Below are 25,870 nucleotides of genomic sequence, written 5' to 3'. Positions count from 1 at the left end.
GTTACTTGTATTTTATGTACGCATGTATGTATGTATGTATGCATGCATGCATGTAGTTATTACAGATGTATTATTTATTTGTTTATTATTTGTTTGTTTATTTTATTTCTTTAGAATACTGATTTATCATACAGATTGAAAAAAACCCTTTGTTTTAGGACTGCTACACCTGGGCTGCAACAATCCCAAATGGCCGACAGAGGGGGGAGGGGGAAATCACAGAGTGATTTCTGTCTCTTTACTGCCATCTTGTGGTTTGGGATACTCAGGACATACCCGTTATAAACCTGTGTGCAACACACAGGAAATGAAGACAGAGCTCCCAAGGGCTTTTGACCCAACCTGCTCTTTGTTATTTGGCACTTCACAGATCCCTGACATAAACCTTCTCTTGGCCAAAAGCTTCATCAGCATCCATCTCCCCACCCCCTAGGCCAGAGGTCTTCAAACTTGGCAACTTTAAGACTTGTGGACTTCAACTCCCAGAATTCTCCAGGCTGGAGAATTCTGGGAGTTGAAGTCCACAAGTCTTAAAGTTGCCAAGTTTGAAGACCTCTGGCCTAGGCAGTGTGCATTTAGACTTAGAATGTAATTTCGTTGCATACAAGCTCTCAAAGGTGACTAGGTGGCTCAGTGGCTAAGAAACTGAACTTGTCGATCAGAAAGATCAGCAGTTTGGCGGTTCGAATCCCTAGTACAGGTGTCCTGCGTGAGCAGGGGGTTGGACTAGATGCCCTCCAAGGTCCCTTCCAACTCTCTTACTGTTTAAAGGATGTTTGGTTTTGGTTTTGGTTTTGGTTTTATTGACATTTGTAGGCCGCCCTTTTCCCTGAGGGGACTCAGGGCGGCTCACAGAAAACCAAGGGAGGGGGAATACAACATTAAGACGACAACATATAATAAAATCGACACCATACATTCAATATTCGGGCGGGGTAACGGTCCTTATCCCCAGGCCTGACGGGCGAGCCAGCTCTTCAAGGCTATGCGGAAGGCTTGGACGGTGGAGAGGGTACGAATCTCCACGGGGAGCTCGTTCCAAAGGGTCGGGGCGACTGCTGAAAAGGCCCTCCTCCTTGTAGTTGCCAGCCGACACTGGCTGGCCGATGGAATGCGGAGGAGGCCCAGTCTATGCGATCTTATAGGTCGTAGGGAGGTAATCGGCAGAAGGCGGTCTCTCAAGTATCCAGATCCACTGCCATGTAGGGCTTTATGGGTGAATAAAAGCACCTTGAAGCGCATCCGGAGATCGACAGGTAGCCAGCGCAGCTCGCGGAGGATAGGTGTTATGCGGGTGAATCGGGGTGCACCCGCGATCACTCGCGCGGCCGCGTTCTGCACTAACTGAAGTCGCCGGATGCTCCTCAAGGGCAGCCCCATGTAGAGCACATTGCAGTATTCCAGCCTAGAGATCACAAGGGCCCGAGTGACTGTTGTGGATGTCCACCTCCAATATACGCTACATGAACATAAATAAATAAATGTCCACCTCCAATATACGCTACATGAACATAAATAAATAAATAAATAAATAAATAAATAAACAAACAAATACATACAAAAGTATGCAAAGCATGTTAGTTAACTAATTAAATAAATAAATAAAATACAAAAAATAATTTAAAAAGTATGCATATATTATTTTACCCGGCAGCTGACATTACAGCTCCGGCTGCTTTGGCTCAGTACTACAAAGTTAGGACAGCCAAAGTTGGTTCGTGCGAACGGAGCTCTGCGTTTGGGCTTCAGCTGACTCACAAGGGCAGCGTGGGGCGTCTCTCTATTTTCGCAGCTCTACGGACTCCCTCGTGGGGAGCGAAGGAGAGAGAAGGAGGGAGGGAGAGAGCGCTCCTCGGCCTCCTCTCTTTCCTCGCCGCGTTGGCGGCTCGTCCGTTCGTCACTTCCGGCGCACGCACACCCGGCCGGGACCCGGAAGTGGAGGGATGGCTGAGGTGTCGGGATGTGCCTGGCAACCGGCGAGACCGCGGAGGCGGCGAGGGAGGTGAGGAACGAGCCGGGGCAAGGACGCTTGCGAGCCTGGCCGCTTTTCGGTTCTCCGTCTGGGGTTCCAGGGCCGGCCTGGGCGCTCTGGTAAAGGAGGAGGGGGCGGGGAGGGGGTCGCGACCTATGGGTCGCCCCGGTTTTGCCGTTGCCTAGGAGACCGGGCCTGTCGCTGAAGCGCTCGGGCGCCTCTGCCGACACAGAGAAAGCAGAGTAAGCCCCATAGGCTTTGTGGATGCTGGGGATTGAATCCATCCTCGGGAAACAAGGTTGACCTGCCTTCCAGGCCAGCGCAGACTACAATTCCCATAATCCCCGGGTTGATTTAGTTCTTTGTTTTCAACCTTGACCACCTGGAGATGGAGGGACTTCCATTCTCAGAATCCCCCCCCCCAAATTGGGGAAAGGGTGGATTTGAAAGTCACCCATCTCAGACTAGAGTGAAATGGTGTAGTTTCCTGCCTATGCAGGGGGTTGGACTAGAAGACCTTCAAGGTCCCTTCCAAATTTGTTGTTCTATTCTGTTCTATCCCATTCCTATCCTTTCCTATCTCTATCCTTAATGCTATCCTATTCCTATCACTATTCCTAATCCTATTCCTACCCCTATTCCTATGCCTAGTCCTATCCTATTCCTACCCTTATTCCTATCTTATCCTATTCCTATTCTTACCCCTGTTCCTATCCATAATCCTATTCCTATCCCAATCCTGTCCTATCCTTATCCTATTCCTACCCCTACCACTAATCCTATTCCTATCCTATCCTTATCCTATTCATATTCTAATTCTGTCCTGTCCTGTCCTATCCCATCCCATCCAATCACTGTTCTATTCTATTCTATTCTAACAGCACAGTGTATGTTCTTCTGACCAGAAAACTAAATGTCATTGAGAAAGATTTTAATTTTGTTTCCCCCCCCTTTCCTACCTTTATCTTCTTTCATCATGTTTGACCTTAGACCATAAATAAAGGTAGTCTTTAGACTTACGGCTACAATTTGAGCGCTAAATTTATTAAGCGTTAATTAAGAAATTTGTTCAGTGAGATTTGCACTATTTTAACAATTTTCCTTGCCATCTTTCTTTAGCGTATCACTGTGGTTGTTAAATTAGTAACATAGTCATTAAGTAAATCTGGCATCCTTGTGGACTTTGCTTGTCGGAAGGTCACAAAAGGGAATCATGTGACTCCCGGACACGGCAACCGTCATAAATATTAGTCAGTTGCCAAGTGTCTGAAGTTTAACACGTGATGCTGCAACGGTCACGAAAAATGGTCATGTCACATACCAGTGTAACAAATATCAAGCAGTTACCAATAATATCAAATTATTACTAAAATCTGGTGAAAACACAATTTAAAATGGAAAATTAGTAACATAGCTGTTAAATGAATCTGGTTTCCCCATCGACTTTGCTTGTCAGAAGGATACAAATGGACTCCTGAACATTGCAAACAACATACATGAGTCAATTGTCAAACATCTGAATGTCAGTTATGACTGTGAAGAGGCTGCAATGGACATAAGTGAGAATAATGGTCATAAGTCATTTTTTTCAGTGCTGTTGTAACTTTGAACAGTCACTAAATGGACATTTTTAATCACGGCAGCTGTTCAGGGTTATGTACAGTTTCTATTGAGAAAATGTCTAAAGTTTTATTACATGCATGTTCTATATTCCCTATTTAGTTTCCAAATGAGATGACTTATTCCAGTGTTTCTTCCATGGAACTATTAAGGAATGCAGCTTGCATTAAACATTTGGTGTCTCCTGCCCAAAGATTACTGTGTTTTAAAGGTAAGCAGGCTGTTGTATAACTTTTTAAATGTTCTATTGCACGTTTAAAAGCACATCCTAAAACCAATTGAAGTTTTACTGCAGCAATTATAAATATCTTTTTATAACTGGAAATTACAGGTCATGAATTATTTTGTAAAGGGCTTAGTTCTATTAATTGCTTCAAAAATATATATGTCAGTCTGAAAACAACAAAAAAGACATATATTTCTTAAATATGGCCAGGAACAAGATCTCCTGATCTTTCTGCTATGTTTTAGAGCTTATAAAGTCAATACTAAGAAGGTTGTTTGTTTGTTTCTAAAATTCTGGGTGTCTGTGTTAGGAAGACAATTTTTTTTAAAAAAAAATAAGCTTAATATCTGTACAAAGTAGTATTCAGCAAAATGCTGATCATCATTTCCTTTTTCAGATAGAATGAAAAAACACAATGATTGCTGTATGCTAAAAGTGTATAGAGTAATTGGAGAATAGATGTAACATGCCTTGAGTTAGATATATTATCTCTCAGTCTTACTTCTTGGGGGCAGAGGGAATAAAAGAAGCATAACCCCATGCATATCATTTTGAACTTCCTGGAGGATATGTTGGCTAACATACATTAATTTGGTTTCATGACATTTCATCTGTTTTAGCTTGAATGAAAATGCTACCTTTTAATTAATATTTTTCAGCTCCCACTTGTTCTGTTGGTTCCGGGGATGAATCTTGTGCCTTATGAATCTGGGCTGACCATAAAAAGCTAGCTTTTTCCGTGGCCTAGTTATCCTGATCAGAAATGGGTAGGTGAGTATCCAAATCTTGGATGAGTAAGAATGACAAAACTTAGTGGGATCAAATAACTGTCAAAATGTTTTTGATTTTTAAGTTTCAGTAGCAAGACATTTAATGTTTCCCCTCCAAAAAACTGTAAAATTTGAGGTGCCAATGTTTGTTAATCGTCTGATGGTTTTTGGTGGCTGACAAGTGAACAATACAAAAATAGCTTTAAGAAAGAAAGAATGATTAAATTGAATTATGTGTGCTAGGCACTTGTTTCAGAAGATATCTTTCCTGCTTCTACTAGTCCTTTTATGTAAAACAAAGCCTATTTTATCAAGAGTGGCTAAGGATGAACAGGTCAGGGCAATCAGGGAGCTCTCCAGCATGAACACAACAAGGCAGCTGTCACTTAGCAACAGTACCTTCAGCTATGCAATTATTGCTCCCTTCCTTTTTGGCTTCTCATTAGGTCCCAATAAAAAGAGCATACCCTACTTTTTTTGTCGCAGACGTGAGTACACCACCTCACATTTTGTAAATATTTAAGTATATCTTTTAATGTGACAACACTGAAGAAGTGACACTCAGCTACAATGTAAAATAGTGAGCATACAGCTTGTATAACAGTGTAAATGTTCTGTCCCCTCAAAATAATGCAACACACAGCCATTAATGTTTAAACTGTTGGCAACAAAAGTGAGTACACAGCTAAAATGTGAGGGAGTGTACTCACTTCCGTGATATGCTGTATATCATATTGCCAGATACATCTAGAGGCACCAGTTTTGGTCATCTGTCTCAAAATGCTCATGACTTTTTTCTTTGAGTTCTGGACTATCCCTGATTGGCTTGGAACAGTGAAATTCGTTTAGACACACAAAATATTGGATTTGTCAAATGTTCTATTCTGAATTAGTTCAGTAATCCTTAAATTGCCCTGTAAGTCAGTCCAGTTGCCTCCTTGTTGCAAAATTGAAGCTTGAAACTTTGTATTCCAATAAGTCACCGTTAGTTAGCCAACTGGCTTGTTTGGCTTTAGCCAAATGTGTGGACTTTTATTCTAGTTTATAAGCCATGAGTTAAGACTTAGCATATCAGGTCATCCAGGTCACTTTTGCTAGTTTTGTTAGTTTTGTAAAAATTTATTACAGTAAAACATAACAGTGCAAATAAATTAGACCAGGGGTGTGAAACTCAAGGCCTGTGGGCCGGATGCAGCCCGCAATGTGTCACATCCGACCTGCAGGGCTGTCCTGGTCTACCCAATGTGAAGACGAAAAATCAGACAGCATAGCTTCAGCCTGGACTACCCAGTGCAAAGAGGAAAGATGAGCCACAGTGGCACAGTACTGTAGACTACTTCTACAGCCTGCCAGCTGACTGCAATTCGGCATTTCAAATCTCACCAGGCTCGAGACTCACTTAGCCTTCCATTCTTCCACGGTTGGTAAAATGAGGACCCAAATTGTTGGGGACAAGAGGCTGACTCTGTAAACCACTTGGAGATGGCTGTGAAGCACTGCGTAGCGCTACATAAGTCTAAGTGCTATTGCTGTCGGGCCCACGTAGCTTCAGCCCAATCTACCCAATGTGAAAAGGAAACATGCCAGCAGTTTGGGGAGTAGCGTCAAGCTGGTCACGGCCACCCAGTTGGCCATACCCACCTAGTCGGCCACACCCGCCCAGCCCTCAATGAAATTGTGTTTGATACCTCTGAATTAGACATTTTAGTTCTTCCAGCCAATATTTACATTTCTTGATTCATAGTTCCCTTTTAGAAAACATGCTGTTCCAACAACAATATTTCAGATGTTCACACTGGAAGAGCTGAACTATTTAAAACTACATGAAAAATGTTTCAGAATGTTCCATGTTAATCTGTTTGCCACCTCCAACCATTCTCAATCTGGCTATTTCATTCAGCAATCATTCCTCTCTTCCCAAAGTTCTTGTTTGCTAGTCTTGCTTATAACCTTATAACTCTGTATAGTCTTGTTTATAATTGTTCATTATAAGAGCATTGTTTCCTGATTTTAGTGAATGCATATATTTCAAAAAAGGATTTACCTTACGCTTGTTCATTTATTCAACCATAAATAAATATTTGATCCTTGGGTTTTCATATATTTTCTGAATACATAACCTTGTACATTGTGTTGTTATGGAAGGTCAGGGCTATAAATACTGTCAGATAAGAATATACCCATGTTTATAAAGAAAGGTTTCTAAACTTTGGACTGAATACTTGGCAGAAAAAATACTTTTTTTCTGAAAATTATTCATTTTTTTTAAATGAAGAGCGATATATTTCACCATGTGGTTTCCAACAGTTGTATCTGTGGGGTGCCAGCACAGAATTTTAAACACAGATGTCTTGTTTTTCTTCATTCCAGGATCAGTTTCTCTTGCCTTTTTCCTGCTTCCTGGCACTTCAGTATTTCCCCTGTTGGGTGTCCACGGATACTGAACACCACATTACGACAAATTATTGTCACTGGACTCCTTGCTGCTGCATTTTTCATATTATATTACTCTGTTTTAAAATACAGCTCCCGGGACAAAAAGCTGCACAGGTAATCTTTCTCTGGTGGATTAAAAACAAATCCAAAGCTGTATACCTAACAAAATGAGACAGATCACCTTACATTAAACTTATTCATTGTGTGTTAATACCCCCTCCATTTCTGTATAAACTTAAATTGGTTCAAATCTGGGCCTCCCCTCATTTAATCTCTACAATAGCAGTCCACTGAAGTAGTAGGCTGGGCTGAGTGTTGGTGGCTAGTCCAATGTCACTCAATGAAAGACCCAGCTGAAGCGTTGAACCTCCAAATCAAGCAAGTGAAACGTCATCGTATAATTGTTCTTACATATGTGTGTTTCCACAGCGATCAAGTTCAGCATGATTGACATTAGGGCTTTGTCCTCTCCTTGTTTCCTCTGCAGCCTTCCTGGGTTCAGTGAGACTTGCTTCTGAGCAGTTCTTCCGTTCTCTCTCTCCTAGGTACCTTGCCCGAGTTACAGACACCGAAGCCACAGACACCAGCAACCCAAAGCTGAATTACGGCATCATGGTGGATTGTGGAAGCAGTGGGTCTCGCATTTTCGTTTATTGGTGGCCAAGGCACAATGGCAATCCCCATGATTTACTTGACATCAAACAAATGCGGGACAAAAACAGAAAACCAGTGGTTATGAAAATTAAGCCAGGTACTAGGGGAAGTCATACTCAGCTGCTTCTTTGCCTATCAAGAAACTCTGTCATGCCAAAGATTTGGCAATATTTGCTTCTTAAAATGCAGCAGATTCTGCCTTTTTATTTGGTATCTGCAAGACCCCGATCTTCCCACATTTGTCACCCTGTTTTTCATTTGTTTCTTAAGATTCTTAATGCTTAAAAAAAACAAAGAAGCAAACAGGTTTCATTTCATTTTATTTTTTATTATTAAGATTTGTATATTACTATTAAAGGCCAAGTTTTGTTCAGTACAATTTTTCCCAATATCTTATTTAAAGTAGTTGAGATTGCTATACAGAATGTAATTTTAAGACAGGGGTGTCAAGCTCAAGGCCTGGGGGCCGGATCTGGATTCCCATGTCCCACCCACCATGGCCACCCCCAGCCATGCCCACCATGGCCATGCCCCCGCCTCTTCAAGGCCACATACAACCCTGATGTAGCCCTCAATGAAATTGAGTTTGACACCCCTGTTTTAAGATAATACCCTGCATTTGTTACACCCATACTGTATTTTTGAAAGGTGTGACTTTTTAAAAGTTGCAGTATTTTGCATTTGACTGAATTCCCACCTTGGGTGTTAAGTGAGAAAAATACTTTTATTAAAAAGTGCGTTCTACTTTCTCATGCTGATGTTGTCAGACCTGGAAGCCATCTTTTACTTTTTGGATTTCAGGCCTGCCACACTTTCTACTGTGGGAAAATGGGAGGGGGGCTTATACAGAGTATAGGTGATGTGTAGCCATAATAACATTCTTTCTCAGAAAGTCAAGGTTGCTTTTATCCCCGCACCTGGACGGATGTGGATGGGAGGAATCTTTCTTTGTGGCAATGAAGGATTTGAACATGTGATAGACTTGTGGGGTGTTGGGGCAGGGTCTTGAACTTTCAACTGGGTGGGAAAACCTGGAAATTTTCCGATTCGGGTTTTCCCATATGTGCCAATAAGAAATCTCTAATAATGGAACTTTGAGGAAACTCAAGCCTCAGAGTTTTCTTTCGTTGGGGGTGTTTCTTGGAATTCTGATAGATGTATGTTTGTGTATTTATCTCTCTTGCTCTCTAGGCATTTCAGAATTTGCTACCTCTCCTGAGAAAGTTAGTGACTATATTTTTCCACTTCTGAACTTTGCTGCTGAACACATACCCCGTGCAAAGCACAAAGAAACCCCTCTGTATATTCTCTGTACTGCAGGGATGCGAATCCTGCCAGAGAGGTAACCTGAATATCTTTCATTCTTACTAATCTTTAATAGAAAGATTTGCCCACAGAAATAGATCCTAATTTACAATTTAATCCATTTCAAATCTTGCAGCCAACAAAAGGCGATACTGGAAGATCTTCTTACTGATATCCCAGTGCATTTTGATTTTCTGTTTTCGGATTCTCATGCTGAAGTGATTTCAGGAAAGCAAGAAGGTAAGAATACAGGCTGAAACAAAGAAAAATTGGAATTTTAGTCAGGAGTGTGATGGAATATGTAACCAGTGAGAAGGCACAGTCCTGAAAAACTGGGGAAAAAAGGCTTCATTATTGAGAGTATCTTAGTTTAAAATAACAGAGTTGGAAGGGACCTTGTAGGTCATTTAGCCTAACCCCCCAACACCCAAGCAGGAGACCCTACTCCATTTCTGACAGATGGCAGTCCAGTCTCTTGAAAGCTTCCAGGGATGAAGCTCCCCACAACTTCTGAAGGCAACTTCTGTTCCATTGGTTGATTGTGATTTTTTTTTTTTTTTTTTAGTGATTTTATTGAGATTTGTAGGCCGCCCTTTTCCCTGAGGGGACTCAGGGCGGCTCACATAAAATCGGGGAAGGGGAAATACAGACAATAACAAAGACACATATAATAAAAACAGTAACCAACATGCATTCATCATTCGGGAGGGGCAACTATCTTCATCCCCAGGCCTGACGGGCTAGCCAGTTCTTCAAGGCTGTGCGGAAGGCCTGGACGGTGGTGAGGGTACGAATCTCCACGGGGAGTTCGTTCCAAAGGGTCGGGGCGACTACTGAGAAGGCCCTCCTCCTTGTTCTCACTGTCAGAAAATTTCTCCTTATTTCCAGGTTGAATCTCTTCCTAATCAGTTTCCATCCATTATTCCTTGTCTGGCCTTCGGGTGCTTTGGAAAATAGTTTGACCCCCTCCTGTCTATGACAGCCCCTCAAGTATTGGAATGCTGCTATCCTGTCTCACCTGGTCCCTCTCTTCCCTGGACTAGTCATGCCCAGTGGTGGTGGCAACATGTGGTAGCAACATTTGGAAGGGCTGACTCTAAAAAGTACTGACTTTTTAGTTTTTGCAAGATCAGAAGTAGTTTAGGAGAGGCCTGTGTTTTGTGATCACTGAGCTAGCTAGAGTGAAACTGTCCAGTCCAAGGTCCAAAAGTGCTAGTCGTTCCTGACTCTAGGGGGCAGTGCTCATCTCCGTTTCAAAGCCGAAGAGCCAGCGCTGTCCAAAGATGTCTCCATGATCATGTGGCCAGCATGATTAAATACCGAGGCTCACGGAACGCTCTTATCTTCCCACCAAAGATGGTTTCTATTTTTCTACTTGCATTTTTACATGCTTTCGAATTGCTAGGTTGGCAAAAGCTGGGACAAGTTATGGGAGCTCACTCCATTACGTGGCACTAGGGTTTTTTAACTGCCAACCTTTCTGATTGACAAGCTCAGCGTCTTAGTCACTGAACCACTGCATCCCTGACAAAGAATAGAGTACCAATATATATTTATTAAGATGCCCTGTGCGGCCTGTTACATCAGCCTGAACCTGTCATATATTTTAACAAAATGTGCAAGAGAAGCAGATACTGTTAACTATCCTAATATTTAAGGCCACATAAGACACAAAATAAACATATGCAAGGAAGGAACTTTTACAAATGTAACTATTATGTGCAAAAGTTTTCACATGAGCTGAAACTTCACTTATTCAGGATAACTATCAACAATACAGTTCAACATGCAAACATTTTGCCTCCGTAAATATTTGGTGTATGTGTGTGTGTGTGTGTGAGAGAGAGAGATATCACTAGGAACCAATTTATTAAATTGTGGGACATTAGGGTCTTAATGAGCTAAAGAGCATTCTCTTCTTCAATTTTACAGAATGCTGAAGTATTTTCAATTGCATATATGTATGTGTGTATTTGTGTGTGTATATGAGTTTTCAAGAAAGCAGTTTGAATTTTATATATATATATATTTGGTATATCTGTTTTGCTACTGTTTTAGTTTTGTTAAGCTGTTCTTTTTTAAAAGTCGTCGCCCCCCCCCCTCCCCGGCCCAGTGATATTATATTTACAAACGTACTTTTTACGTTTTATCCAGGCGTATATGCATGGATCGGCATCAACTTTGTCCTTGGAAAATTTGAACATATGGATGAAGGTAAGGGCCTTAATATTAATTAATTCCAAGAATTGCTAAAGTATCATCATTAGTGCACAGTTTCCTTCCTCCTCTGACTTTATTCTTACAAATGGAAATTGCTCAGCCTCAGTACTTGGTTAACAGTGTTTCCATAACAATTCTCCGAATCTGCTTTATTAAAGAACAAAAATCAAGAAGACTTGTACAGAAAACATTTCTCTTAGTGACTGTCTCTCAAATCAATTCCAAATCAATCTGAAATAACCATAATATTGCCTCTAGGCACAATGGGGTTACAATATCAGAAGAATTCTGGGAACTCAAAAATCGTCATTCTCTTCTTTATAATTTTGTTTGTTGCAAGTAGAGGTATGGCCTGCTATGGATTTTGGATTGCTCTGATAGCTTTTTATTCAATTTGTGCTTTTTTCTGCAACTTTCCCAGCACTATGTCATTCATGTAAGACTATTCATTTGGCATTTGGGAAGTATTTTTCTTAATATTACTAAGAATATTATTACATTATTAAAAATATTGTTATAATTAACATAAACAAATCTCAGATCTTAATTTTTCTCACTACAGTTTAGCTTCTTTATTATATTGACAGCACATTCTCGTGCACCACTCAGAAAGTTTATTTGCATTGTCCCAACATCACTTCCCTTTAAGACTTTCTGCACTAAGAAAGACTCTTCTCAGGCAAGTTATATTCATTCTGGCCTCTGAATATTAGGCTGACATTCTCGAGATCCTGTTGCTTTCTTATACAATACAAGATAATACAATAGCAGAGTTGGAAGGGACTTTGGAGGTCTTCTAGTCCAACCTCCTGCCTAGGCAGGAAACCCTATACCGTTTCAGACAAATGGCTCTCCAACGTTTTCTTAAAGACTTCCAGTGTTGGGGCATTTACAACTTCTGGAAGCAACGTTGTTCCACTGATTCATTGTTCTAACTGTCAGGAAATTTCTCCTCAGTTCTAGGTTGCTTCTCTCCTTGATTAGTTTTCACCCATTGGTTCTTGTTTTACCCTCAGATGCCTTGGAGAATAGTTTGACTCCCTCTTCTTTGTGGCAACCCCTGAGATATTGGAACACTGCCATCATGTCTCCTCTGGTCCATTTCATTAAACTAAACATACTCAGTTCCTGCAACCATTCTTCATATGTTTTAGTCTCCAGTCCCCTAATCATCTTTGTTGCTCTTCTCTGCACTCTTTCTAGAGTCTCCACAACTTTTTTACATTGTGGCGACCAAAACTGAATGCAGGATTCCAAGTGTTGCCTTACCAAGGCATTATAAAGTGGTATTAACACTTCACGTGATCTTGATTCTATCCCTGTGTTTATGCAGCCTAGAACTGTGTTGGCTTTTTTGGCAGCTGCTGCACATGCCTGGCTCATATTTAAATGGTTGCCCACTAGGACTCCAAGATCCTTTTCACAGTTACTACTATTGAGCAAGGTACCACCTACACTGTACCTGTGCATTTCATTTTATTAGATAGTGCCCAATGTTCAAGTTTGTCAAGCTTCTTCTGTATCTTAAGCCTATCTTTTGGAGTGTTTTTTGGTGTTCTTGACTGTTGCTAGGCCCAGCAAGAGTTTTAGATTGATTTATTTATTTTATTTGTTTGATTGTTTGTCAAACATGTACAAGATAACAAGTATAGGTATGAACATAAATATGAACAAAGGAAATAAATGCAGATAAATGGGGACAGTAAGACAGGGATGGTAGGCACACTGGTGCGATTATGCACGCCCCCTTTACGGACCTCTTAGGAGTGGGGTGAGGTCCACAGTAGACAGTTTCAGGTTAAAGTTACGGGAGTTTGAGGATGTAACAATGGAGTCGGGTAGAGCATTCCAGGTGTTGATCACTCTGTTAGCAAAGTTGTATTTTCTGCAATCAAGTTTGAAGCAGTTTACCTTGAATTTGTATCTATTGTTTCCCGTATATTATTGTAGTTGAAGCTGAAGAAGTCGTTTTTGGGCAAGACAATTTTATGTACTAACATTGAAAAGAGTTTATTTGTTGGTTTATTTAATCTGTGTGCAACAGGTGACTCTGGCTAGCAAACAAATTAAGAATCAAAAGAATTACAAGTATTTGACTTACAACAGTTTGCTTAGTGATCATTTGAAGTTACAACCCTGGAAAAGAATGACAACTGACTGTTTTCCACCCTTACTGCATCCTTATGGTCAAGTGATTCCCCGTTTGGCGACCTTCTGACCAGCAATGTCAACGGGGAAGTCAGATTCACTTAACAACCATGTTTACAAACTTAACCACTGCAGGGATTCACTTAACAACTGGCAAGAAAGGTGGTCATTCACTTAGCCCAGGGGTCAGCAAACTGCGGCTCTGGAGCCGCATGTGACTCTTTCCTCCCTCTGCTGCGGCTCTGTCACCGGTCGGCACCACAATTTTGATAGGAGCTTCCGGGGGTGGGACAGTGCCCCAAGAGAAGACTCTATGGCAGTGATGGCGAACTTTTTTTGGCTCATGTGCCATAAGGGGGGGAGCGCAGGGGGGGCATGCATGGGCGTGCCGCACCCATAATGCAACACGCAACTCCCCCCAGTGCACATGCAGAGGCTTTATAGGAGCTGGGGAGGGCGAAAACAGCCCCCCCCCCTGAGGCCCTCCAGAGGCTTCAGGGACATTCAGGAGGCTTCCCTGAAGCCTCCGGAGGGCTTACACCGGCCCTATGAGCCAACCGGAAGTCTGTTCCCGAACTTCCGGTTTGTCCATAGGGCCGTTTTTTTGCACTCCGGAGGCTTCAGGGGGGTGGGGGAAGCTCTGTTTGCCCTTCCCAGGCTCCAGAGACTTTAAAGCCATTTTAAACTGGCTTTAAAAAGCTGAACGCAACTGGCCAGCGCGCGCATAGGTTCGCCATCCCGACTCTATGGCAAGGGGAGGGTTTTCCAGTTGTCTCCACAATTGATAGGGCTCTCGGTTATGACAGGTAGATGAAAAAGGACGCTGCGCTAGGAGGAGACTCTATGGTGGGGGAACTGAACTTCTGGTCAGCTCCAGAATTGAACAGGGGGCTTCCGTTTAGGACTTTTGTAGCTCCCGGTGTTTTCTTTTCGGTGGGAAGTGGGTCCAAATGGCTCTTTGAGTGTTTACATTTGCCGACCCTTGAGTTAGCCAATGTGTCCTTTAGCAGCAGAAATCCGGGTCTCGGTTGAGGTCATAAGTCAAAAAACCCCTGTACGCTCAATGCAAAAAGGGAAATGATGCCCCGTTTTCAGCAGCGCCTCTTCCCCGTCTTGTCTTCTAGAGGACGAGGACGTAGTGGAAGTGCACGTTCCTGGCAGCGAAAGCAAAGAGGAAGTTGTCCGGAAGAGGACCGTGGGTATACTTGACATGGGTGGTGTTTCAACCCAAATAGCCTATGAAGTCCCTAAAACTGTAAGCTTTGCCTCTTCACAGCAGGTTATTATCTGTACAACTTTCCTTCTTTTGTTTTCCTGCATTTTAACCCATATCCATTGATTCATTTTCTTTTGCACGGTGTGAGTCCTTGTGCCCCCCACGGTCTGCGAGCAGTTTCACCCCGCATGAAGAGAAGGAGCTGAACTTCTGTGTCCTGTCAGCTAAGCAATCCATAAAACGTTATTTTCCATTTCATCTGTCAGTGTGCTAGAAATGTGTTTGCTTACGATACAGAGCTTACGTGGATAAATTTTGCTGTTGAAATTACCTTTTTTTTCATACTGTGCATAAAGAAAATTATGCACTGTTAACATAGCTTGCGGTTACTATTTGATGTGATTTCTTCATGGTTGACGTATTGCGGAATGCCTTTTTAAAATCATTCTAAATGTCCGTATTTTTCGGAGTATAAGACACACTTTCTCCCCCCACTAAAAGAGGGTGAAAATTTGGGTGCATCTTATACACCAAATGTAGCCCAAAATGCGAGGCACAGAGGAGGCGATGGTCTATGGCAATCCCTGCAGCTTGGAACAGCTGATTGGGGGTATTCCGGGGAGCCGATCCACCCACCAATCAGCTGCTCATGCTGAATCAGGCTGCAATGATGTGCCGAAGTTGACCCGGCTGTTTGCTATTTGCTGCAAGGACGTGTCAGAGTTTGCAGCAGCAATCACATTCAGAAAGCACACACAAGTATCTGATTCAGCAGGATTCAATAACTTCTCTTTATATATAATATAACACATTAAGTAAATATACAATACCAAAAGCAGGTTTTCCAACATGGTAGTTCAGCAGAGAAGTTTCAGTTTTAGCTTCAAGTATCAGCACAGCATGCAGCTTTAGTACAGAATAAGCCAACCCTGGCTCCTTGCTGTCAGCAAATACTGTTTGTTTCCAAACAACCCTCAATTCTTTCACACACTGACAGGATGCTAGCCAGATGAATACCATGGATGCTGGTAGGCAAAGGCAGAATATTTTTTTTTCTTATTTTTTTCTCCCAAAACTAAGGTGCATCTTATACTCCAAAAAATATGGTAGTAATTGTCAGGAAAATTTTAATAGGAACCGTTATTTGTATGGTATACCTGAGTGTAGCACTCAGTACAAGGAAAATCCTGACCTACAGCCTTTTGAGATGAAAAGGAAACATTGGATTCAATCATCATGCTTAGCCATAACAAGGTTTGTTAGATGTTGGCTTAGTTGGATGTGTAACTCCAACCGTTGTGCCTCATTGAATGAATCATGATGAAATAGCAAGAGTACAGTACAGTGTGGGAGTTCACATATTTATTTTTTGCTGTTCTGAGTAGCTTTTTTTACAAGTGGAAAAATAAAATCCAGAATTTTCCTTTTTTAGTACAGCAGATTTTTCTAGCCTATTGTTGCTCCAGGCTTCCTTTTCTACATTACTTGTGCCTTCTGCACCACTGGGGGCTTTTTGAAATTGAACACAGATATGAATCTTTATTGTAAATAGCAGTAAGCTTGGTGTGCTTATTTAACTCTAGCTAAAAACTCAGATATATAAGAAAACCTGAATATAGGGGCTCAGAAAAGTCCTGCTCTCAGAAAACATCCTTTGAACATGATCAGTCAAACATTTAATCACTATCAATAGTGGATTCATTTTTAACTATGGTTTTTGTAGTAAAAAAAAAACCTAATCTGTGTTTAGAAACAAAACCACAGTTAAGTATTACAGCTACATAGGGCTTTAGGGATTGTATCTCTGTAGAATATACCTGATCTGTGACAAGAGAAATCCACAAATATAAATACTGCTTGATTTTAAGATTTGATCAAAATGTATGGCTTGTGAAAACCTCTGCTTATTTTTAGGATCAAAAATAAAGCTTTTCTTGGTGCCAGGATAAGTGCACCAATAATATTTCAATTGCGATTAAGGTTTCAGCCTAGAAACTAGGAGACTATGAGTTCTAGTCTTGCCTTAGGCATTAAGCCAGCCGGGAGACTTTGGTCCAATGACCAGGAGACAGGGAGTTCTAATCCCGCTTTAGGTGTGAAGCCAGCTGAGTAATCCCTCAGTAAGTCCCTCTCTCTCCACCCTAGGCAATGGCAAACCACTTTTGAAAATTTATTGAAAATTACTGTAGAGCAGTGGGTCTCAACCTTCCTAATGCCGCAATCCTTTAATATAGTTCTTCATGTTGTGGTGACCCCCAACCATAAAATTATTTTATATTTTCTGTATTTTTTCAAAAATACATGTGTTTTCCGATGGTCTTAGGCGACCCCTGTGAAAGGGTCATTCGACCCCCCAAGGGGTCCCGACCCATAGGTTGAGAACCACTGCTGTAGAGGAAGGAAAGTGTAATATTTGCTAGCGTAGTCTATATGGGCATATGCCTAGCTGTCCCTGTAGTTGACAAATATTTGGACATTGGTGTTGTTTCCATTGTGCAGGGCCAGGAAACCAGTGTCTTTCCAGATGTATCCCTTTGTATTAAGCTATGATGGCTGGAGCTGTTGGAAACTTGTACCCGAGAACATCTCAAGGCCATCCTTATCCATCCTTGGGTTATTGCTCAGGTGTTTACTGTAAACAGCTGTTGCCAAGAAGGTTTTGAAACCCACAGAGCTGGAAGTGTTCTTGACTAATCAAAACCTGGGGAATGAAAACAGCAGAGATGAACTCTGCCTCTCAATCTCTTTCTTTGGTGGCCGGCAGGAGGAGGTGGCCAAGAACCTACTGGCGGAATTTAACTTGGGGTGTGACGCTCACCAGAATGAACATGTGTATCGCGTCTACGTGGCAACTTTTCTGGGCTTTGGCGGTAATGCTGCTCGACAGAGATACGCAGACAACATATTCACCAACACAGTATTGAGAAACAGGTGCAGCACTGTAATGAAGTTGCTTCCAAATTGTAACTTTCGTGACATGCTTAGCATAAAATCTCTGAAACAGGCGCATGTCAAAATAAAAAAAAAAGAATGTTAGATTGCCAGTCTTAAAATGCAGTATAAGCTAGGGGTGACTAATAGTGACTTGAGGCTACGTGAGTTAATACAATTAGTTGTCACGTCAACTGCAGAAGGGAAAAGTCTGTTTACACAATTGATTTAACACAGCTGGTTTCCTGCAATTGCCAATCCCAGATCGTGTATATAAAAATAATTCAGTGTTTACAGGAGAGATCCAGATGTGTTTGTTTTTCAAGCTGTTTCTAGGCCACATTTCTATCAATTAGATCCTTGGCTTTTCAGAATTTCAAATCTTTCATCAAATGACAATGACATTGCAACAGCAAGGTATAGAGAAGTGTAAAAAAAACTGCATCAAAAATAGCATGGTCATCTTCATTCTAATTAAGTAAATCACCAGGAAAATGAAAATAAAAAACTTTGCTAGATGCCAGAACGTAAGAACTAAATTGGGGGCTGGGAAGCTTTTTATATGAAAAGCCCTAGTTCAGTTGGGGGGGGGGGGAACCAGCCAGAAGAAGGAATTGATAGTAGATAGTGTCATCAGGTGGGTTCCTTGGTTTGGAGGACGGTAGCTACTAGCCCCTTTACACATCACTCTGTATGGCTTAGAGTTATGACTGAGTTAGGATCAGCACGGCTTGTTCAAACAAGAAGTAATCCATGGCTTGGTGCTTTCCCAAATATAATTGATGGCGGGAAGAACCCAACCTGGCAGGGAGGAGGACTCCAGTATAAAACCTGAGTCACTGCACAACTGCAAAAGACTTACCACTGCCACAGTCCAAGTTCCTGGGAGTCTTGCTTGCTTCCCAAGAGAAGGCTGCCACTCGGAGGAGATTCCTATATTATAGGCAGAACATAATAAAGTAATTAACTGGAATTCTGCACATGTGGCTCTGGTTGTTGATGCCTGACCCTATAACTGAACTGCAGTGATTTGGTCTAGACGGTTATGCTCTCCTAATCCCCCCCCCTCACAAAAGAATACTTTTGTCAGGGCAGAAAAATGAGGCTCCACATTTCTAATTGAGACCTAGCTCCCTTTGGCTGTTTCATTGATTGTCCTTTGGTGTCCTTTGATCCATTCTGCTTGCAGGCTTCTTGGTAAACAGATCGGTCTGACCTCCGAGACTCCCTACTTGGACCCTTGCCTGCCCTTAGACGCTGAGGACGAAGTCCAGCAGAATGGCCAGACTCTGTACCTTCGAGGGACAGGAGATTTCCACTTATGTCGCGATGTCATTCAGCCTTTCATGAACAGGACCAACGAAACGCAAACTTCCCTGAATGGCATTTATCAGCCGCCCCTCCATTTCGAGAACAGCGAATTCTATGGGTTTTCGGAGTTCTATTACTGTACCGAGGACGTCTTAAGGATGGGAGGAGACTACAACGCTGCTCAGTTCCTCAAAGCTGCAAATGTAAGGCCCAGACATATCCCACTTCAAGGTTTGGCTGAGAAATTAGGAGTAACTTCAGAGGCATTAGGAAATCTAACCTGATTTTATCCGGCTCAGGCTGGAGATCGCATATAATAAGCACACCATACAATAAAGCCCCTAAATTAACACATTCTGTAATGTCATAATTTTAGATAGTAAATCTCTCATAGGGTAATGTTGATTCTAAAATGATCTTCATTATATATGGTATACCAGAAATAACAGGACAGCCAAAATTTGTCAATAAATCAGAAAATAAATTATTAAGATAACAAGTATATGTAGGAAATAATAACTAGTTGATAACCCGGCATTGCCCAGGTATTTATTTATAGGGGGAAAATGTCTGGACCAAACATCATTGCTAATGTTGGATTTTACCACTTAAGCAGAGGGACCCCCCCTTGTGGAGTACTATAAAGCCATTACCATGGCAACTCCATTGCGCTGTACAGTAGAAGCCATTTGCAGGCACAACAGGCTGTATCTTAACAGAACACACACCCCGAGGGGTATTAGAGTTGTCTTACTCCCACACTATTTTTTTCCAGAGACTTGAGTCATCAGGTTTGGTAGAAATTGTTTGAGGAGTTCCAGATGCTGGAACACACAAACACAAACACATCCATATATATATATATATATATATATATATATATATATATATATATATATATATATGTATATGTATATGTATATGTATATGTATATGTATATGTATATGTATATGTATATGTATATGTATATGTATATGTATATGTATATGTATATGTATATGTATATGTGTATGTATGTATGTAAGTATGTATGTTTGTATGTATGTATGTATGTATGTATGTAGATAGATAGATGGATGGATGGATGGATGGATGGATGGATGGATGGATGGATGGATGGATGGATGGATGGATGGATGTGTTTATATATGGATGTATAGATAGATAGATAGATAGATAGATAGATAGATAGATAGATAGATAGATAGATAGAGATAGATAGATAGATAGATAGATAGATAGATAGATAGATAGATAGATAGATAATCAGAATAACTGAATGGTAACTGATCAAATTTGAGTGACTGTATTATTACTTCTGGGACATCATTTATATAAATAGGGTGTGTATATTTATTTCCATAATTTTTCCCCCCTCAGGAATATTGTGCCACAAAGTGGTCTGTTCTGCGGGAAAGATTTGACCATGGCCTGTATGCCTCCCATGCAGATCTCCATCGAGTGAAGTAAGTATCCACATTCTTCTGTGCCTACATGTGGTCTCCTTGCCAGAGAGAGACCCCAAACTGAATTCCTTAAGTTATTCTTTCAAGGAAGACAATATATGTATGTATGTATGTATATATGTGTTTGTCAAAGCACCTGGTATGCCCAAATATGGGAGGGAGCATACTGCTTCCCTTTGGCCTTTCAGCTCCACCTTTTATTTATTTATCAGCACAAATGCAACACAAAAATGGTTTCCTGCCTGGAGGTCTCCTAGGGTGGAGCTGAAGGGCCAAAGGGAAGCAGTATGCTCCCTCCCATATTTGGGCATACCAGGTGCTTTGACATAATACCTACTGATTTCCTTGGCTCAGCTGATACGGGAGGAGAGCTTGTGGCTTAGTGAGTAATACAACTGCCTAACATGTAAAAACAGCCCAGGTTCAAATCCCAGTAAGGGTATGGCTAGCTGATGAGAGCTAAATAGCTTGAAAAAGATCTATACTAGTCTCCCTTATTTATTTATCCGCACAAATGCAACACCAACATGTATGTACAGTGTGTATGTATGTATATATAAAAATCAAAGTATATATATATATGTATGTATGTGTATGTATGTATGTATGTATGTATGTGTATTCTTTTTCTTTTATTTATATATATATATAAATAAAAGAAAAAGAGACATTGCAATCTCTGGAACCTAAAATATATTGCTCACTTAACTTTCATTAGCCTCTGCTAACATCGTCAGAGTGTAAAAACTACCATTAAAGAGATATCTGCCTTTATACACCATTAATGAATTTGAATATTGAGCGTGTGATAGGCCAATTCACTCGCCTCCCACTTGTAATTAGCTTTGTCGGTTTTACATCAGGCATGTTAATCGATGGATCCTATTCCTTCCTTTTTCCTTCGTATGTATGTATGTATGTATGTATGTATGTATGTATGTATGTATGTATGTATCATGAAGTTGATTTACACAATTCAATATTATGTGGTTAATTGTTTTCACCCAAGATTTTGCTTTATCTAAAAAGAAGTCACTATTGTACAAATTGTATGAGCATAATTTGCAACCAAATCTAGAAACACCAAGACATCTTTTTCCCAAAGCCCCAAGTCTCTTGCTTTAAAAAAAAATTTTTTTTTTGCTTTATGCAAGGTTTTTAGACAATATAAGTGTATCATAAAGTGAAGGAAGTTTGAAAGAGAAAAGAGGGAGGGGTGGCATACAGAATATATATGTATTTTTCCTTTTGGTATAACTGTGCCTCTTTTTGGTCACCAGGTGGCTTTCTTTCCCACTATATATAGAAAATAAGTGATGGATGAATAGGAAGTGAATTATCTTCCATCTCTGGAAGACAGTGGTGTTTTGATGATACATGCACATATCCTCTCTATCCACAAACTAAGTTGGCTATTATTAATTACCAAAAATCATAAATGTAGTTTATGGTTACTGAAATAATTCAGCAAAACTGCTTGGGTTAACTGCTGAAAAGTTCCCCTCCCTGAAAGCCAACTCCACAGGGCCCGTTGTTTGCAACAAATTGCATGAGAAGTTTTCACCCCACACCTTTCATTCCTTTTCATTATCGTACACGCCCCCCCCCCTCCCCCAGAGAAGGGCTTTCTCTTTGTCATTGCACAGCTTCATTAGCCCTTCTAAGGAGGCATCTTAATTATTTTGGGCCGAATCCAGAGCATGTGTGTGCAAATCCTCGTTAACAACAGCGGGATCTTGAATGTGCAATTAAGTGCTTAAGGCCGGTGGAATTTAGCTCATTCTTCTTTTGGATTGTGCCATTTAGCTCTGTTCCTGTCTAAATAACAACCCCATTTGGATTCCTTTATGTTTATCCTTTCAGGTATCAGTGCTTTAAGTCAGCCTGGATGTACGAGGTATTTCACAATGGCTTCGGTTTTCCTGTGAACTACAACAGCTTAAAAACAGCCCTTCAAGTATATGATAAAGAGGTGCAATGGACGTTGGGGGCCATCCTTTATCGAACCCGATTTTTACCTTTGAGGTACTGTAAGGTTCTACCTCCCCTCCTTATCCAAGAAAGTAAAAACTGTCGTGGCATTTCAAAAGCAACCTTTTATTGAACAGGAGTGATAGCAGGACGTAACCAAAGCAGGCTCTGAGGGTCCTCAGGCAATACAGTTGGAATAAAAGGAATTAGAAACCCCTCTCAACAGTCCAATGTGGATTCAGCCAATCCACAGGTGTGAAGATATTATTGTTCCGGCCACTCTGAGAAAGTGATACCCACATGGCCCTCCCTCCCCTTACATTCCCCAAGAGGTGAGAAAATGCCAGGCCGCTTAGGTGCCAGGCTAAAGGTTAGAGATCAATAGAAGAAAGGATACAGGATATATGGGGAGAAAGGAATAAAGTATAAATGAAAGCTACCCCCCCCCCTTCCCCTGGAAAATGGTAGATTCACGGATCTGACAGGTACACCTTTTGAGGCATTAGCACATTACTTGTGAAATTCAAAGGCTTTCTTAAGGCGGTTTGCCTGACACAATTTTTGCTGCGGGGGTCCTTAGTGCTCCCTGCGCTTGATTTTCTTCTTGCAGACATTTCATTACCAAGCTCATCCTGCACCAAGGACGCCCCAGTTCAACCCTGAGCTACAAATATTCTCTTCTGTTCTTTCCATTCTTGCTGCTGCCCTTGTGGGATTGCTGGCCATGCAAATAGGAAAGCAGGAATCAGTTTTCATAACTGTTGGTGTCCCAGGAACATTACCCTCTTGGAGTAGAAACTTCCTCTGTAAGTTCTAAGACAGGGATGGCCCATCCTTTTTCTGCCAGGCGCCTGGAAGAATAATTTGGAACAGAGAATTTATGATGATGATTGATGTCTGGAACTGCCGTTTTCTTACTTTTGGGGTACACTTTTTTCCTCCTCACTTACTCCTCTTGCCCTAGACACTGCAATTTATTTTCTTTTATTGTCATTGTACCTCGTACAACTAAAATGCCATCTTCAGCATACATTATTCATAAAAAAATGAAACAAAAACACACCGGTGTGTTACCTACCTACCTACCTACCTACCTACCTACCTACCTACCTACCTACCTACCTACCTACCTACCTACCTATCTATCTATCTATCTATCTATCTATCTATCTATCTATCTATCTATCACTTATTTCTATCATCTATCTGTCTTAGGGAATTTATATTACTGCCTATTTGCACATGGCGACTCAAGGCAGCTTACAAGAATATAAAACCTCATATAAAAACAATAAATCAAATAAAAGAAAGAATCATCTAATAAATTAATATAATAACACCCTGCCCCAGTGACAGCACATCATACGAGCCATTTAATGGGCTTCATCCTGCTCCGTGTTTCCCAGACCCACTGGCAGAACCAGGTCTTCAGCGCCTTCTGGAAGAGTGTCAGAGTGGGGGCCGTCCTAATCTTTGGGGGGAATGATGTTCCAGAGAGAGGGAGCCACCACAGAGAAGGCCCTTCTTCTGGCTCCCACCAGGTGTATCTCCCTTGGGGATGGGACCCACAACATTCCCTGCCTCCCCGCTCTGGTGGGTCGGGTAGATGTGACCAGCAAGAGACCTCAAATAACCTGGTCTGGAGTAGAACGATCTCTTTCATCCCCTCTCCTCCTCCCCCCACAGAGACATCCAGCAGGAGAACTTCCGGGGCAACCACCCCCACTGGCGCAGCTTCGCCTTCGTTTACAACCATTATTTATTCTTCGCCTGCTTCTTCATTGTGCTGCTCTCCATCCTGCTCTACCTGCTCCGCCTGCGGAGGATTCACCGGCGAACTCTGCACAACGGCTCCTCCCCTCCCCTCTGGATCGAAGAAGGCCTCCCGTCACAGAAGATCCCCGGAGGCTTATAAGCTGCTGACTGTGAATCTCAGACCCCTCGTCCCCTCCCTCCACTCAGGGTTCCTCTCTCTCTCGCCTTCGGAGAGGCTTTTCCTGAGTCCCTAGTTGCAGTCTTGGAACCCGAGAGGCGGAATTTCCCTCTCTGGAGGACTGCGGGATGGGGGAAAGCTAGGTCAAACTTGGCTTGACAAGGTTGGGGGGGGGGCGCTCTCAGCCAAACTTATTTTAAAACTCTTCACTTTGAAAGCAAATGCACTTTGACTTTGGGACAGGGGGGCAGACAGAAAAGCAGGAGAATGCAGTGAAGACTTTGTGCCAGTACGTTAAATGGGAAAGTCGCAAGCAACTTGTGTGTTCAGTAAATGTTGGATGGGTTGGTTCTCTCATTTGGCTGTAAGTCTGCGGTTAGGATTTTCCTGGGTCAGGATGCCGGCTTGCTTCCCTGACCCTTGTGGGCTACCAGTTCACTGCTGTGTGCCATGTTCTTGAGCCACGCAAAGCACAGGGGAAAGGCAGCCTCAGCCTCTCCTGCCCAGCAACAGAGACCTTGACTGTTTTCTCTTTCCCCCACACCCAATATCTTAAACAGAAGATAGATGGATCAGTAATGAGGCAGCCCTTGCCTCTACAGTCTTAAAAAACACAGCAGAGAAGTAAAACGAGAATTGGAGGGGGAAAATATGCATTACCAGTTCCTAATTGTTGCTTGGTTCAAATGGGTCCTCATTTTAAATCACGGGTGTCCAATCTTGGCAGCTTTGAAGACCTGTGAACATTTAAGACCCATGCTGGGCTGGGGAATTCTGGGCGTTGAAGTCCACAAGCCTTAAAAGTTGCCAAGGATGGACCCGTATTCTAAATTCTCAATCAGGACCACGGAGAGCGAAAGCTCAGTCTCCAAAATGGTGGCAGCCCCGTCTGTTAAGATGTAAAATTCCCCTCCTTGCAAAACGGTGGACTACAGAAAGCCTGGCAGGACGTCGAGCTTCACTGTGGTTGGAAATTGGAGAGGCGCATTGCACAGTCAGGACTTCCTTTGTGTGTGTATGTGTGTGAGCAGCAACTGGTCTATGTACGGGTGTCCATGTGTGTGAGCGTGCACCTGTGTAGCATTCTATGGTCTGAGCGTCATTTCAAATGTGATCATTTGGGGGGGGGTGTGGATTGGGAAAAACGAGTAGCAGTGGGATGGTAACAAGTACACTGTTACTTATTTCTGGATAACAGAGCCTTTTTTTTTTTTACTTGAAAAAAAAGTGTCCATAGTTGAAAACAGCATCGATGTGATTGTTTTATGAAATATACAAACTTCATCGTCTTAGGATCCCACATCTGGTTTATGAAATGTTTCTCGACAGTACCTCACTGAAATCTGTTCCCAGTTGTTGAAGGTGGGGAAAATAAAAACACTCATTAAAGGAAGTTGAATAAGCTTGCTGAAATTCCATTAAAATACAGAGATCTGTGGCCCCAGGAGGGAGTGGATCTCTAGGAGACATGAGGCTGTTGCTGGAGTCCCATGATGGCAACCTATGACACACGTGCTGGAAGTGGCACGCAGAGCCATCTCTCAGGGCACGCAAGCCATTGCTCTTTGCTCTTCTGGGTTCTGGCATGCCAGCCGGCTGGTCTTCATGTGCACGGGAGCGCCAGACATGCTTGACAGGTTCACGAAGAAGGCCTCGGGCACACTTGGAAGGCAAATGGGAATCAGGTTTT

At 41.9% G+C, this 25,870-nt stretch overlaps 1 protein-coding gene across 3 annotated transcripts; it reads left to right on the top strand.

Annotated features, from left to right (window-relative positions):
* The first annotated feature begins 1,907 nt into the window (after positions 1–1,907).
* ENTPD4 (ectonucleoside triphosphate diphosphohydrolase 4) lies at positions 1,908–25,573 on the top strand. 3 transcript variants are annotated; one of them, XM_087706185.1, is made up of 14 exons: positions 1,908–2,002; positions 3,695–3,803; positions 4,478–4,585; positions 6,959–7,138; positions 7,570–7,775; positions 8,870–9,020; positions 9,120–9,223; positions 11,138–11,197; positions 14,476–14,630; positions 17,332–17,498; positions 18,688–19,012; positions 20,191–20,276; positions 22,140–22,301; positions 23,934–25,573. In XM_087706185.1, the coding sequence occupies exons 5-14, from the start codon at positions 7,637–7,639 to the stop codon at positions 24,160–24,162; spliced, it is 1,578 nt and encodes a 525-aa protein (XP_087562311.1). In that variant the 5' UTR covers positions 1,908–2,002; positions 3,695–3,803; positions 4,478–4,585; positions 6,959–7,138; positions 7,570–7,636; the 3' UTR covers positions 24,163–25,573. The 3 variants fall into 3 exon arrangements, with proteins under 3 accessions (XP_087562311.1, XP_087562310.1, XP_087562309.1); XM_087706184.1 differs by having other exon boundaries at positions 4,478–4,589; positions 14,476–14,606; XM_087706183.1 differs by having other exon boundaries at positions 4,478–4,589.
* The last annotated feature ends 297 nt before the right edge of the window (positions 25,574–25,870 follow it).

The sequence above is a fragment of the Thamnophis sirtalis genome, unplaced genomic scaffold, assembly GCF_051295495.1.
Source record: "Thamnophis sirtalis isolate CommonGarterSnake01/CBP01778 unplaced genomic scaffold, rThaSir2_p1.2 scaffold_2, whole genome shotgun sequence".
Taxonomy (NCBI): domain Eukaryota; kingdom Metazoa; phylum Chordata; class Lepidosauria; order Squamata; family Natricidae; genus Thamnophis; species Thamnophis sirtalis.
Note: the sequence above shows the minus strand (reverse complement) of the source record. Positions and strands in the feature narration are given on the sequence as shown.

What these genes read in the sequence shown, in the direction of transcription:
- ENTPD4 (XM_087706183.1), top strand. An exon ending in GGTTATGAAAATTAAGCCAG is followed by an intron (nt 7,776 to 8,869) that starts GTACTAGGGGAA and finishes CTTGCTCTCTAG; the next exon opens with GCATTTCAGAATTTGCTACC. An exon ending in ATTTGAACATATGGATGAAG is followed by an intron (nt 11,198 to 14,475) that starts GTAAGGGCCTTA and finishes CTTGTCTTCTAG; the next exon opens with AGGACGAGGACGTAGTGGAA.